Source organism: Hypanus sabinus, assembly GCF_030144855.1.
Source record: "Hypanus sabinus isolate sHypSab1 chromosome X2 unlocalized genomic scaffold, sHypSab1.hap1 SUPER_X2_unloc_22, whole genome shotgun sequence".
In the NCBI taxonomy this organism is placed as follows: domain Eukaryota; kingdom Metazoa; phylum Chordata; class Chondrichthyes; order Myliobatiformes; family Dasyatidae; genus Hypanus; species Hypanus sabinus.
The window spans coordinates 286,468-301,825 of record NW_026778993.1 but is presented as its reverse complement, the minus strand read 5'-3'; the positions used below and the strand labels follow the sequence as shown (position 1 = coordinate 301,825).

Here is a 15,358-nt window from a genome sequence, read left to right as displayed (position 1 = left end):
TCAGTCGTAAGTCTTTTACTCAGAGAGTGGTGAGTGAGTGGAATGGGCTGCTGGCAACGGTGGTGGAGGCAGATATGATAGTGTCTTTTAAGAGACTTTTGGATAGGTACATGGAGCTTAGTAAAATAGAGGGCTAAGTGGGCCGAAAGGCCTGTATCTTGTTGTAGTTTCCTATGTTTCTAGAAGGGTGGGTTTGTAAGTTTGTCGATTACACAAATGTTGGGGTTGTTGTGGATAGTCTGGAGGTTACAGCCGGACATCAATAGGATGCAGAACTGGGCTGGGAAGTGACAGATGGAGTTCAACCCAGTGGTTCCTTTCAGTAGGTGACATTTGAAGACAGAATACAACAATAATGTTAGGACTCTTGGCAGGGTGGAGGATCAGTGAGATCTTGGGGTCCGTCTCAATCGTGCACACAAAGCTGCTGGGCAGGTTGACAGTGTAGTTAAGAAGGCCTTCATCAACAATGGGACCGAGTTCAAATGCCAGAGGTAACTTTACAGATATAAGGCCTTAGTTAGACCTCACTTTTGGTACTGTGTTCAGTTCTGGTCCCCTCAATACAGGAAGGACGTGGATACTAGAGACAGAGGGCAGAGGAGATTTACAGATATAAGGACTGAGTTAGACCTGACTTTTGGTACCGTGTTCAGTTCTGGTCCCTCAATACAGAAAGGATGTGGATACTATAGACAGAGGGCAGAGGAGATTTACAGATATAAGGACTGAGTTAGACCTCACCTTTGGTACTGTGTTCAGTTCTGGTCCCCTCAATACAGGAAGGATGTGGATACTATAGACAGAGTGCAGAGGAGATTTACAAGGATGTTGCATGGATTGAAGAATATGCCTCATGTGAATAGGTTGAGTGAACTTCGGAGCGAAGGAAGATGAGAGGTGACCTGATAGAGGTGAATAAGATGATGAGGGGCATTGATCGTGTGGATAGCAAGAAGCTTTTTCCCAAGAGTGAAATGGCTGAGATGGGTGGGGGGCATAGTTTTATGGTGCTTGGAAGTAGGTACAAGGGTGATGTCAGAGGTATGTTTTTCACACAAAGGGTGGGTACAATAGGAACTTTTCAGAGACTTTTAGATAGGTACATGGGCTATGTGGTAGGGAAATTGTAATTACACTGTGGATTTCTGTCTCTATATGAACTCCTCATCTTCTAACAAGGCATGGATCAGTTATCCTGGCTGACCATTAAATTCTCTGTATTCCTGTCTGTATGAGGATGTTTCTGCGTTCAATCAACCTATGACTTGGCTCAATTTGTCTCTGTCCTTTGGGATTATTTCAAGTCCTGGCCATGCTCCACAACACTACCAAGATCACTTGTCACAACATATAGAATCCCAGAGATTACCTAATTACTCGGATCCCCACCCCAGCTGATTGATAGTGATGAATCCATTAATGTCAATGCCAGCAATCCTGAATGGGAGGGCAGCAGTTATTCTCATTGGAATGTGGCACTTTTGTGATGTGAAAGCCACAAGTCACTTGTCCTCGAGGACAAAGGGGTTACTTACCCAGCGGGAAATAAATCTGACGGAAGGATTTTTTTTGCCATACAGCACTAATTGACAATTTAATTGATTGGAAGGCAGGCTTTTCATCCAAGATTAACTAGAAAATATATTTTTGTTCCAAATTACTAATCCTTACATGTATACAGCTGGACCTCGGCAGAGTTTGAGAGAGACATTCGCTCTCATTTCCTCCGACTGTAGGGACAACGCTGGCAGAGTCACGCATGGCTGCCGCTTTACCCAGAAGGCCGCACGAACGAGAAACCGGTCTGTCAGCCACCGAACGTTCTCGCGATGCGCATGCGCCGCAGAGATGGCGGCGGCTCCAGCGCTCGTCAGCTCCCCGAGGCCCGGGACGGTTCGTGGGGCTGAGGAAGAGGCACCGGACCGGGGCTGTCCTGGGGTGCAGGACCAGTGCGGCAAGAGCTCGCAGTAATAGCCCTTCAATCGCGTCTCAGACACCGGAGATTAATTCCCTCCCGGAGACCCCTCCTACCTGCAGCCGGTCCTTGTGAGCCTCACGCCGACTGAGCGCATGCGCGATAGGTAGTACCGCCTCAGACCTCTGCGCATGCGCATTTGAGCAAACGAGAAAATCTGCAGATGCGGAAATCCAAAGCAAAAGAGGGGAAATGCTGGAGGAAATTAAAAGGGGCCGGCAGCAACTATGGAGAGGAGAGAACAGTCGGCGTTTCAGACCGAGACCCTTCTTCAGGACTGGAAAGGAAGGGAGGGAGTAAGAATCTGGGGGAAGGTGAGGTGATAGGGTAAACAGGGAGACGGGGAGGAGTGAAGAGCTGAGAAGTTGATTGGTGAGAGTGATAAAGGGGTGGAGAATTATTATTATTAAATACTATTAATCCAGAGTGGGGAATTCTTTCGTTACAGCAGCAACATTTAAAAACATACTTAGCACTGTGCAGACTTTACTAAAAATAAAGATTTACAATATACACAATAATTATATATTAAATAATAACGCAGAGACTATTGAACTACGATGTGTGTTCTCCTGTTGCAGTAAATGAACGGTTGTATTCTGATTACATTTGGTGGGAAAGAGTTTCTGTAACAATCCTTGTGATGTCGTGGTTTTTCGTGCCTCACAAGTGACCAGGAGACGCAGAAGATTCTTCAAGAAGGGTTAAACTTTAATTTGCAAATCAAAGCTGAGACAGTCATTGAGCTAGTCGCTGATTGCCCACCGATCCCCGGACACAGCATTTTTATATCAATCCCCTGGTCCAGTTTCACACGTACTAAACGTACGTCCCATTGACCCAATCGTGTTCTAATCTACATCTCTTAGCTGCCTCTCGTTAACACACCATTGTCTTCTACATTCTTAAGATTTCATTCTCCTACTAAATTGGGTACATGTGTAGCAAATAGCAAACTCAGAACGGACCAATGTTCTAATCTACATCTCTTTAGCTACCTCTCATTAACACACCATTGTCTTCTGCATTTTTAGGATACATGCATAGCAATTAGTCGTCCTAGGATTATGTGACTTAATTATGTTCGAATCTACATCTCTTTAGCTACTTCTCATTAACACACCATTGTCTTCTACATTCTTAAGATTTCATTCTACTAGGAGAATATCAAATAGCATGTTTCAAAACTGACTTCATAGTTTTGGTTACACAGCAAAATTTATACTTTTATACTCCAATAGTGACATCGGAGCTGAGTACATGTACCCAATTTAGTAGGAGAATGAAATCTTAAGAATGTAGAAGACAATGGTGTGTTAATGAGAGGCGAGCGAAGAGATGTAGCTTAGAACATGATTAAATCAATGGGTAGAAACAATAGTGGTGGACGTACTTGTGATACGCAACTGTAGACCGATCGGATATGCTAATGCAACTAAACCAAGAGATTGCTATAAAAATGTTATGTACAAGGATCGGTGGGCAATCAGCGACTAGCTCAATGACTGTCTCAGCTTTGATTTGCAAATTAAAGTTTAACCCTTCTTGAAGAATCTTCTGCGTCTCTTGGTCATTTCTGGGGCAGGAGAAACCACGACATCTCCTACCCTGACCTGCGGTCACTGTCAGACGGGTCAGCAGATGAAGTCTCTCCGGCTGTCTCCTACCCTGACCTGCGGTCACTGTCAGACGGGTCAGCAGATGTGGTCTCTCCGGCTGTCTCCTACCCTGACCAGTCACTGTCAGTCGGGTCAGCAGATGTAGTCTCTCCGGCTGTCTCCCACCCTGACCAGTCACTGTCAGTCGGGTCAGCAGAAGTAGACTCTCCGGCTGTCTCCTACCCTGACCAGTCACTGTCAGACGGGTCAGCAGATGTGGTCTCTCCGGCTGTCTCCTACCCTGACCAGTCACTGTCAGTCGGGTCAGCAGATGTAGTCTCTCTGGCTGTCTCCTACCCTGACCAGTCACTGTCAGACGGGTCAGCAGATGTGGTCTCTCCGGCTGTCTCCTACCCTGACCAGTCACTGTCAGACGGGTCAGCAGATGTAGTCTCTCTGGCTGTCTCCTACCCTGACCAGTCACTGTCAGACGGGTCAGCAGATGTGGTCTCTCCGGCTGTCTCCTACCCTGACCAGTCACTGTCAGACGGGTCAGCAGATGTGGTCTCTCCGGCTGTCTCCTACCCTGACCAGTCACTGTCAGACATGTCAGCAGATGTATTCTCTCCGGCTGTCTCCTACCCTGACCAGTCACTGTCAGACGGGTCAGCAGATGTAGTCTCTCCGGCTGTCTCCTACCCTGACCAGTCACTGTCAGACGGGTCAGCAGATGTAGTCTCTCCGGCTGTCTCCTACCCTGACCAGTCACTGTCAGACGGGTCAGCAGATGTAGTCTCTCCGGCTGTCTCCTACCCTGACCAGTCACTGTCAGACGGGTCAGCAGATGTAGTCTCTCCGGCTGTCTCCTACCCTGACCAGTCACTGTCAGACGGGTCAGCAGATGTCGTCTCTCCGGCTGTCTCCTACCCTGACCAGTCACTGTCAGACGGGTCAGCAGATGTAGTCTCTCCGGCTGTCTCCTACCCTGACCAGTCACTGTCAGACGGGACACTCCAGGCTACTCACACTCTAAGATGGTGCTGCGCTTGTGACAGCTTGTTGCTGCAGCTCCTACGTTTCGCCGTTTTTTTCTGTGTTCTGTGTGTCATTCTGGATTACTGTGTGTCAGGAGTGGACAATCCCATGTGCTGGAGCTTTTGGAAAGCATCTGTTGGACAAGCCACCGGCACCCAATGGGATGTACCCCAGGACACTGTGGGAAGTGAGGGAGCAGATTGCTGAGCCTCTGGCGATGATCTTTACATCATCAATGAGGACGGGAGACGTTTCAGACGATTGGAGGGATGCAGATGCTGTTCCCTTTTCCAAGAAAGAGAGTAGAGATCGCCCAGGAATGTCACAGCTTACAATGGGACATTGATCGGATGCAAAACTGGGCTGAGAAGAGGCAGATGAAGTTCAACCCAGAGAAGTGTGAGGTAGTTCATCTGGTAGGTCAAACATGATGGCAGAACGTAGTATCAATGGTAAGACTCTAGGTAGTGTGGAGGATCAGAGGGATCTTGGGGTCCGGGTTCACAGGACACTCAAAGCTGCTACACAGGTTGTATTTGTGGTAAAGAAGGCACGCGGTGCATGGGTTTAAGAGCTGAGAGGTAATGTTGCACCTATATATGACCCTGGTCAGACCTCACTCTGATTACTCTGCTCATTTCTGGTCGCCTCACTACAGGAAGGATGTGAAAACCATAGAAAGGGTGCAGAGGAGATTTACAAGGATGTTGCCTGGATTGGGGAGCATGCCTTATGAGAATCGGTTGAGTGAACCTGGCTTTTCTCCTTGGAGCGACGGAGGATGAGAGGTGACCTGATGGAGGTGTACAAGATAATGAGAGGCATTGATCATGTGGATAGTCAGAGGCTTTTTCCCAGGGCTGAACTGGCGAGCACGAATGGAGGTATTCTGAAGGTGCTTGGAAGTAGATACAGAGGAGATGTCAGGGACCTGTGTGTTTTTACGCAGAGAGTGGTGAGTGCGTGGAATGGGCTGCCGGCGACCGTGGTGGAGGTGGAAACGGTAGGGTCTTTTCAGAGACTCCTGGACCGGTACATGGAGCTATGGGCAAGCCTAGGACATGTTGGGCTCAGCTTTGTGGGCCGGAGGGCCTGTGTTGTGCTGCAGATTCTCTTTGCTTCTGTGATCTATCATCCACCTGTTGCTGCGAGCTTACCCCTACCGGAATGATGCTGGTGGCATTGTGAGAATCATAATTTTAAATCGCTCTAGTGCCTTCAGTGTAATCCATCCAGTCTTCTGAGCAAGAAATTGCAAAGAATGGGTGCAGACAAATCCACTCTCTCCTGGATCACCGCCTTCCTGACTGATAGAGACCAGTTTGTACCGCCGGGTGGTTCTGTGCCTGAGGTGGAGGTGAGTGTCACTGGAGCCCCACAAGGGACTGTCCTGTCTCCGTTTCTGTACACACTGTACTCCTCAGACTTTCAGTCCAACTCTGAGTCTGGCCAGTTGCAGAAGTTCTTTGATGACTCTGCGGTAGTTGGGTTCATTAGAGATGGGCAGGAGTCGGGATACAGAGGACTGGTGGACAGGATTGTGGAATAGTGAGGGAGGAATCATCTGCTCCTGAATGTGGCCGAAACCAGGGAAATGGTGATTGATTTTAGGGGGAAGAGGACAGTGATGAGTCCTGTACACATTCTGGGAGAAGAGGTCACTGTGGTGGAGGACAATTAGTTGGGTGTTCACCTCGGGTAAAGACATGACTGAAAAACCAACAGAAAGGTTGTTTTCAAGAAGGGGATGAGTAGACTTTGTCTTCTATGAAGCCGAGATGCTTGAATGTGTGAGGCAGGTTGGTGCAGATCGTTTACAAGTCTGTTGTAGCGAGTGCAGTCTTCTTTGCTGCTTTATGTTGGGGGAGCAGCATCGGTGCAAAAAGACAAAATAAACTCATCAGGAGACCTGGATCCATTCTTTGATAAACTTACCGATTATGGACAATCGGTCATATCCTCTCCTTGACTTACCCGACAGGCAGCAGAGTCCCCATCCCTCTTTCCAACAGACTCACTCATTCCCGCCCTCTCAAGCATAGTTAGAGAAATTGTTTCTTACCAAATGCAAGAGTTCATCTTTCTGCGATAGGTGAACACACATCTTAGTTCAATAATCCCTGCATTATTATTTTATGCAATATTATTGCACATTGGTACAGTATTACTGTATATATTACTATTCTCTACTTTCTTATTAGTAAAGCCTGCTCACTGTTAAGTGTATTTCTAAATGTTGCTGCTGTAACGGAATGAATTTCCCACTCAGGGTCAATAAAATATTATTATTTTCCAGCCCTTTATCTCTCTCACTCATTAACTTCTCAGCTCTTTACTCTCCCCGTCTCCCGGTTTACCCGATCACTTCATCTCCCCCCACATTCTGACTCCCTCCCTTCCTTTCCAGTCCTGAAGAAGGGTGTGGGTCTGAAACGCCGACTGTTCTCTCCTCTCCATAGTTGCTTTCTGCCCCCCTGAGTTCCTCCAGGTGTTGCTTTGGATTTCCGCGTCTGCAGATTTTTTATCCGGTTTAAACAAATGCGCATGCGTGGGCGGCACAGTCCGTCATGAACGTTGCGCATGCGCTGAGCAGACGAGAGGCTCTCGGGGATCGGACGCAGGTAGGAGCGGGGCCGCGGGTGGGAACTTAATCACCGGCGTCTGAACCGCGATTGAAGAAAAATTACCATGAGCTCCGTCCACACTGGTCCCGCACCTCAGGACAGTCCCAGTCCTTTCCGTCTCTCTCAGCCCCACGATTTACCCCAGCCACGGGGAGTTTACGGCGGTTGAGAGCTGGCGGCGCCGCCATTTCTCCGGCGCATGCGCATCGCTGGGTCCTTCGATGGCTGATGGACAGGTTTCTCCGCCGTGGTGTCTTCTGGGTAAGGAGGCAGCCATGGTTGACAGGCCAGCGTTGTCCCCATAGAGATTGTCCCTAACGCAGCGACTTCCAGCCATGCAAATCCGAGGATCAGAACCTCGGAACAAAAATTTAGTGTCCAGTTACTCTCTAAAGAGTCTACCTCCCAGTCAGTGAGAATGTCAATTACTATTGTATAGCATAAAAAATCCACCGGTCAGCTTTAGTTCTCTCTGGGTAAATAACGATATGAAACACCTTTGTCCTCGATGACAGGTGACTTGTCGCTTTCACATCACAAAATTGCCACACTCCAATGAGAGTAACTACTGCCCACACCTTCATAGTCATTGGCATTGCCATCGATGGGTTCATCACTGTCACTCAGCTGGGGGGAGGGGATCCCAGTAATTAGAAAATCTCCAGGATCAGACATGTAGTAACAAGTTCACTTTGTCGTGTTGTGGAACATGAACTTGAAATAATACCAAAGGACAGAGACAGACTGAGCCAAGTCATAGGTTGATTGAAGGCAGAAGTAGAGCCCTTTCTCATACAGACAGGAATACAGTCAGAGATTTTGTTGGTCAGTCAGGATACTTGATCCATGCCTTGTTAGAAGATGGGGAGTTCACATATAAACACAGAAACATAAGTCTGCAATTCATTACAGGCCCTTCGGATGACAACCTCATGCCGACCATATAACCAACTCTAGAATCTGCCTAGAGTTTCACTACCAAATATCCCTCTATTATTCCCAGCTCCACGTACCTACTGAACAGTGTCTGAAAAGACCCTTATTGTATCCACCTTTTCCACCGTCGCTGGCAGTGCATTCCATGTACCTGCCACTCTCTGTGTGAAAAGAGAGTGAAAAAAAAGCTTACCTCTGGTATCCCCCTTGTACCTACTTCCAAGCACCTTAAAACTATGCCCCCTCATGTTGGCTCGTTCAGCCCTGGGGGGAAACCTCTGGCTATCCACACGATCAATGCCTCTCATCATCTTATACAACTCTCTCAGGTCACCTCTCATCTTCCATCACTCCAAAGTTTACTCAGCCTACTCCTGTAAGGCATGCTGTCCAATCCAAGCAACATCCTTGTCAAACTCCTCTGCACCCTATTTAGAGTGTTTTTTCCTGTAGTGAGGTAATCAGAATTGAACACAGTGCTAAAAGTAGGGCCTAACGAAGGCCTTTTATATCTGTAGTAGTACCTCACCACTTTTGAATTCAGTCCCATGGCTGATGAAGGCCTTCTTAAAAACATTGTCCAGCTGCGTAGCAGCTTTGCATGAACTATTGACACAGATCCCACGATCTCGCTGCTCCTCCAAACTGCCAAGAGTCCTATCATTAATATTGTATTCTGTCTTCAAATTGGACCTACCGAAATGAACCACCAGGTTGAACTCCATCTGCTTCCCACAGTCACCTGTGGTATATCTCAACATGAGATGAACTGGGTGATATTGTGATGCCAGAGCTCACATTGAGAGATGATCTTATAGAAACATGCAAAATTATGATTCAGATAGTTAAGGTAGAGGTAGAAAAGTTGTTTCCACTGGTAGTTGAGAGTAGAACTAGAGGACATCACTTTAACTTTCGGGGCATTTGGGATGGAGATGAAGATTTCCCCCAAGAGTTGGGAATCTATAGATTTCTCTGCCCAATGAAGCAGTGGAGGCTACCTCAGTAAATGCATTTGAGACGAGGTTGGATAGATGTTTGCAAAGAAGGGGAATGAAGGGCGATGGGGAAAAGGCAGGTTGGTGGAGACGGGCCAGATGATGTTCTCCTGCTCCTTTTTCTTATGTTCTCACCACAGACTAAAATCTCACCTGAAAAACTGTCCTTCACCTATTGATGTCCTTTCAAATATTTTTACAGGTTTGAAATGGCAGAACACTTGTGCATGGGCTGTCTATTTACGGATATATAAGGATTGGCCAAATATTTTCTTTGCAAGACCAACACATCTATTGTCAATCCTTGGAGATGAAGAATTATCTCATCCCAGCTGGAAATGTGTTTTGTGTCTGAAATGAAGTTTTCTGTTGTAACTCAGTGTTATCCACTGGAACCGGGAGCTGAGAACACACCAGCATTTGCTCACTGGAGATCAGTTCTTCAACTGCATTGATTGTAGAAGGGATTCAAACATCTGACTGTCTGAATTGCCAGATGATTGATCGCAGTGAGATATCATTCTCCTTCTCTCAGTGTGGGAGGGGATTCACTCACAGCCCACCCACAGACACGCCAGTGAGTTCACAGTGGGGAGAGGCCATTCACCTGCTCTGTGTGAGGGAGGGGATTCACTCACAGCCTACCCACACACACGCCAGTGAGTTCACAGTGGGGAGAGGCCATTCACCTGCTCTGTGTGAGGGAGGGGAACTACTCAGTCATCCAGCCTGAAGATACATCAGCAAGTTCACACCACAGTGAGATGCTCCACCTGTTCTGACAGCAGGAAGCAATTCATTCTGTCGTCGGTGCTAAATATACATCTGAAAATTCCCCAGTGAGAAGACAGTAACCTGTTTACATGGTGAGAAGGCATTCACACACTCAACCATGCCACAGTGACACCAGCAAGTTCATAACGGGGAGAGGCCAATCACCTGCTCTGTGTGCGAAAGGATTCACTGAATCATCTCAACTGAATGAACACCAGTGAGTTCACACTGAAAAGATGTCGTTCACCTGCTTAGACTGTGGGAAGGGATTCACTCGTTCATCCACACTACAGAGACACCAGCGAGTTCACACCGGGGAGAGGCCATTCACTTGCTCTGAATGTGGGAAGGGATTCAGTGACTCATCCAAACTTGTGAGACACTACCGAGTTCACACTGGGGAGAGGCCGGTCACTTGCTCTGAATGTGGGAAAGGATTTGCTCGGTCATCTCAACTGACTGAACATCAGCGAGTTCACACTGGGGAGAAACCGTTCAGCTGCTTTCAATGTGGCAAGGGGTTCACCCAGTCATCTCATCTGAAAGTACATCAGCGAATTCACACTGGGGAGAAGCCATTCACATGCTGTGAATGTGGGAAGGGATTCACTGACTCATCCCACCTTGTGAAGCACTGCCGAATTCACACTGGGGAGAAGCCATTCACATGCTCTGAATGTGGGAAGGGATTCACTGACTCATCCCACCTTGTGAAGCACTGCCGAATTCACACTGGGGAGAAGCCATTCACATGCTCTGAATGTGGGAAGGGATTCACTCAGTCGTCTCATCTGAATGTACATCAGCGAATTCACACTGGGGAGAAACCGTTCAGCTGCTCTGAATGTAGGAAGGGATTCGCTGATTCATACTCCCTTGTGAAGCACATCCGAATTCACACTGGGGAGAAGCCATTCACATGCTGTGAATGTGGGAAGGGATTCACTGACTCATCCCACCTTGTGAAGCACTGCCGAATTCACACTGGGGAGAAGCCATTCACATGCTGTGAATGTGGGAAGGGATTCACTGACTCATCCCACCTTGTGAAGCACTGCCGAATTCACACTGGGGAGAAGCCGTTCACGTGCTGTGAATGTGGGAAGGGGTTCACTGCATCATCCAACCTGGTGAGGCACAGCCGAATTCACACTGGGGAGAAACCGTTCACCTGCTCAGATTGTGGAAAGGGATTCACTCGGTCATCAGGCTTGAAAGTCCATCAGCGAGTTCACACTGGGCGATGCCAGTCACCTGTTCTGATTGTGGGAATGAATTCGCTCAGATATCTCAACTGACTGAACATCAACTGCTCAGACTGTGGGAAGGCATTCACACACTGATCCACACTGCAGAGACAGTGGAGGGTTCACACTGTGGGGAGGGTGGTCACCTGCTCAGACTGTGGGAAGGCATTCACACACTGATCCACACTGCAGAGACAGTGGTGGGTTCACACTGGGGTGAGTGTGATCACCTGCTCAGACCGTGGGAAGGCATTCACACACTGGTCCACACTGCAGAGACAGTGGTGGGTTCACACTGTGGTGAGGGTGGTCACCTGTTCTGACTGGGATGGGTTTCAATCAGTCATTCATCCTTGTGTCACCGTATCAAGCTTTGACCCAACGTGAATCTGAGAGATCATAAGCTTCAGAGGACGTAATTCACTCAGGTTCACCAATGGAGTATTAAAGGCAGTGGTTCAGGGCAGGTTATTTTTGAGCTTTCAGCGGTGGCCACTCCACAGTCAGGATGGATTATCAAGAAAACCTTTATTAGCAGGAGCAAATGGAGCTGTCACTGTTGGAGTGGACAGAGTTGGAGCGGAGACTTTGAGGCTTTAATTTTTTGAGGTTTCAGTGGGGAGAGCAGTCAGTCAGAGAAGGCAAAATCATGATGGATGTAGAATTTTTTTTGCCCCTTCTTTACATTTTCTCAGTTGAAACAGTGGAGATGACAGGCGGGGTGGTGGAAAGCTGCTTTCTGGGATGTGGGAAGGCAGAGGACCCTGCTGTGTCCCTGATAACTACACCTGTGAGAAAGGCATCCAGCTTCAGCTCCGAACAATCCACATTATGGAGTTGCAGCTGGAACTGGATGAACTCCAGATCATTCAGGAGGCTGAAGGGGTGATAGGTAGGACATTTGAGAGGTATTTGCACCCAAGGTGCACGGCACAGGAAACTGGGTGACAGTGAGGAAGAAACTGCACTCTCTGTTTCCCCCTGTGCCCATCCCTTTGAACAACACAGGTATCACTTTAGGTACAGTCGGGGATGGTGGGATGACCTGGCAAAGAAAAGTCACAGCAATAGGGTCTCTGGCACTGAGCATGGCTCTGAGACTGAGAAGGGAAGGGAGGAGAAGAGGCGAGCTGTGTTGATACGTGGCTTGTTAGCTCAGGGAACTGACAGGATGTTCTGTAGGTGAGTGTTGAGCATTCCTCAGGAGGGTGAACAGTGAAGGTCGTGGTCCATGTGGGTAACAATGATATGGGCTGGTAGAGTAACAAGGTTAAGTTAAGGGAGTTCAGGGAGTGAGGTGCTAATTGAAAGGACAGCTCCTCCAGGCCTGTGATCTCAGGACTGCTGTCCGTGTGATGTGGCAGGGATCAGAAGATTATACAGTTTAACATGTGGCTAAAGAGTTGGTGCAGGAGGGAGGGGATAAGATTTTTGGATCATTTGAGCTTGTGAGGATTGCTGTGTACAGAGGAGTGAGAGTGTGTAGGTAGGGACAGCACATCACTAACGGAATGTGACTGGGCACACAGGTCTCTCTGTCTCTCTCACAAACACATCAGTGGAGTGGGGAGGGAGGGGAGTGAGAAGGGGAAGGGGAATGAGGAGGATGGAGTTCGGACTCCTTCACAAAGTCCCACACTCACCCAACCCTCCCCTCTGGAATTGGTCCCATTCCCTCCCCAAGATTGGGGGTGAGCATTGAGTCACCTTGCCAACAAGAAAAGGAATTGTTCGATAACATCTGCTTAACACATTTTGATAATAAATTTACATTGAACTTGAACATTGAAATGTACTGTTGGTAAAACATGTACTGATGGGAAATGGTCTCAGTGAAGGACCGAGAGTGGAAAACGAACCGGTGTTCAGCCCCACTGCTCCGTGCCAGACAAGAGCCCCTAAATGAGTCTGCCCGTGTGTCTTTTATTTCCCTTCTCAACCCCATTCCCTGCCCTCTCCCCATGACCTTTGATGCCTTTACTGATCAAGCACTGATCAACCTCTGCTTTAAATAATCACTTGGCAACTGTGCCGTCAGTGGCAATAAATTCCACAGGCCCCTCATCTACCTAAATGCATGCTGTCTGGTATTAGGTATTTTGACCCGAAGATTTAAAATGGCAGCTATCTACTCTATCTATATCTCTTTTAATCTTATCAAGCCGTGTCAGGGCACCCTAAGCCTCCTCCACGTCAGAGAAGCAGCCCAAGTTTGTCCGAACTCTCCTTACACAGTAGCTCATGCCTCTAATCCAGACAACATCCTGGTGAACCTCTTCTGCAAACTCTCTAAATGCTTGATCTCTGCTATTGGACATCTTGACGCAGAAGGTTAAAAGTGGCAGCTCTCTACTCTGTCTATACCTCTGGTAATCTGATCAAGCTCTCTCAGCTCACCCTGAGCCGCCTCCACACCAGAGAAAACAGCCCAAGTTTGTCCGAACTCTCCTTACACAGCAGCTCATGTCTCTAATCCAGACAACATCCTGGTGAACCTCTTCATTGCTGTCCTAAACCCAGCGGAGTAATAGGCTTTAAGTAAATAAATGGTGGGTTGTTAATTAATAAGAGTGTCAAAGGTGACGGGGCAAAGGCAGCAGAATGGGGTTTAGAGGGATAATCCAACAGTCGTGATCGAATGGTGGAGAAGACTCAATGGACGGAATGAGTATTTCAGTTCCTATGACTTGTGGTATTGTGGTGAGATGGTGGAGCGGTGGGGAGTAAGGTGAGTGTCAAGTCAAACTTGAGTTTCTAGAAAGCATTGGGACCTAGAGGCAAAAGAAAATAATATTTATATGGTTAAAAGCAAGAACAAGAATTTACTGATAGACCAGACAGAACCCACTGCCTGAAACAGTTTGGCGGACCCTGCATCATCACGCCGGCAGTCCGAGAGCAGCGTTGGAATCTGCGGTAAGATGCCGAACTTTAAATAACTGGAGACCGTTTCATGGAAAAGAGCACCGCTGTCACTGCGTTTGAGTTAACTCCGACACGGGGCCCATCGCGCGCAGGCGCTTCTTGGAGATGACGTGGGGCTTAAGAGCTCGCGAACCTTCGAGAGAGTTCGCCCGGTCGGAGGCCATAACGGTTCAGTAGAGAAACGGAGGTGCAGGTCCGAATTCGTCTACAAAATCCGAGAGGCAGCCAGTTTTTCACCTTCACCTTAACCTTAACCTAATGAAAACTTATGACTGATTACTTATGACATTTTTTATGACTTATGACTAAGAACTAACGGAACTTTAAAACTGCCGCAGTTGCGAAAAATACAAGGAAACGTTGTTTGGTCATTGAGTGGAATCGAGTTAAAAACCTTTAGGTAGGCGCATTCAATCTCTTTCAAGTGGGGAGGCTGCACATGTTCAAACAACAGAACAAGAACTCCGACTTGACAGTGAAAAACTGGTTGACAGTGAAAAGGCAAACACGAGGAAATCTGCAGATGCTGGAAATTCAAGCAACACACACAGCGCTTCTCCTTATAGTTGCTGCCAGGCCTGCTGCGTTCCACCAGCGTTTTGTGTGTGTTGACAGTGAAAACACTGCTTTACAGTGAGAATGCTGCTTGTCAGTGGGGGAAAATAAAACTTTTTGACCGGGAAGCTGGAGGACCAGGAAACAGAAATCTGGGAGCCTTAAGCTGGAGCAGTAGGAGCAATAACTTGGAATCCTTAAAAAGGAAGAAAATCAAGTTGAGATAAAACAACATCAAAGCGCCATTAAAAAGTTGTACTTGCCCTTTCACCTGTGAACAGCCTGCAGGCGGAATCAAACATGGCTGATCAGGCTATTGGGAAATCAGTTGAGCAACTCAAGGTAATGCGAACGACAGCAAAATGAGTATTTTCTCGTCTGGCCAACAGTATTACCAGGGCCCATCAAAACATGTCTGAAGAGGATCTCAGAGTCAGTTTCAATAAACTCACAACAGAAGCCGAGAAAGTCATGGAAGCCAATGATGATGTGGAGGCCGGATTCATTGTGGAACGGGAGGCGGAGCTGAACGCAGAGAAAGTAGCCGTGTTAACTGAACAGCAAAAAGCCGACCTGGCAAAGACGGCAAATGAGTCTGAGTTGAAACTGAAGGAGATCAGAAACGTAATCCAAGAGTCTCTTTGGAATAACTTTGGAAATGTTGAACTGTTCACAGCACTACAAGCAG

The 15,358-nt window shown here is 47.7% G+C and overlaps 2 protein-coding genes across 2 annotated transcripts in view; one reads left to right on the top strand and one right to left on the bottom strand.

The window, feature by feature from the left end:
- Positions 1-15,358, bottom strand: part of LOC132385799 (zinc finger protein 850-like) — a 51,858-nt gene that overhangs the window by 12,207 nt on the left and 24,293 nt on the right. The gene's annotated exons all lie outside the window — the stretch shown is intronic.
- On the top strand, positions 10,171-12,973 carry LOC132385798 (gastrula zinc finger protein XlCGF8.2DB-like). Its single transcript, XM_059958020.1, has one exon. It carries the CDS (start codon positions 10,180-10,182, stop codon positions 11,239-11,241), a length of 1,062 nt encoding a protein of 353 aa, XP_059814003.1. The 5' UTR covers positions 10,171-10,179; the 3' UTR covers positions 11,242-12,973.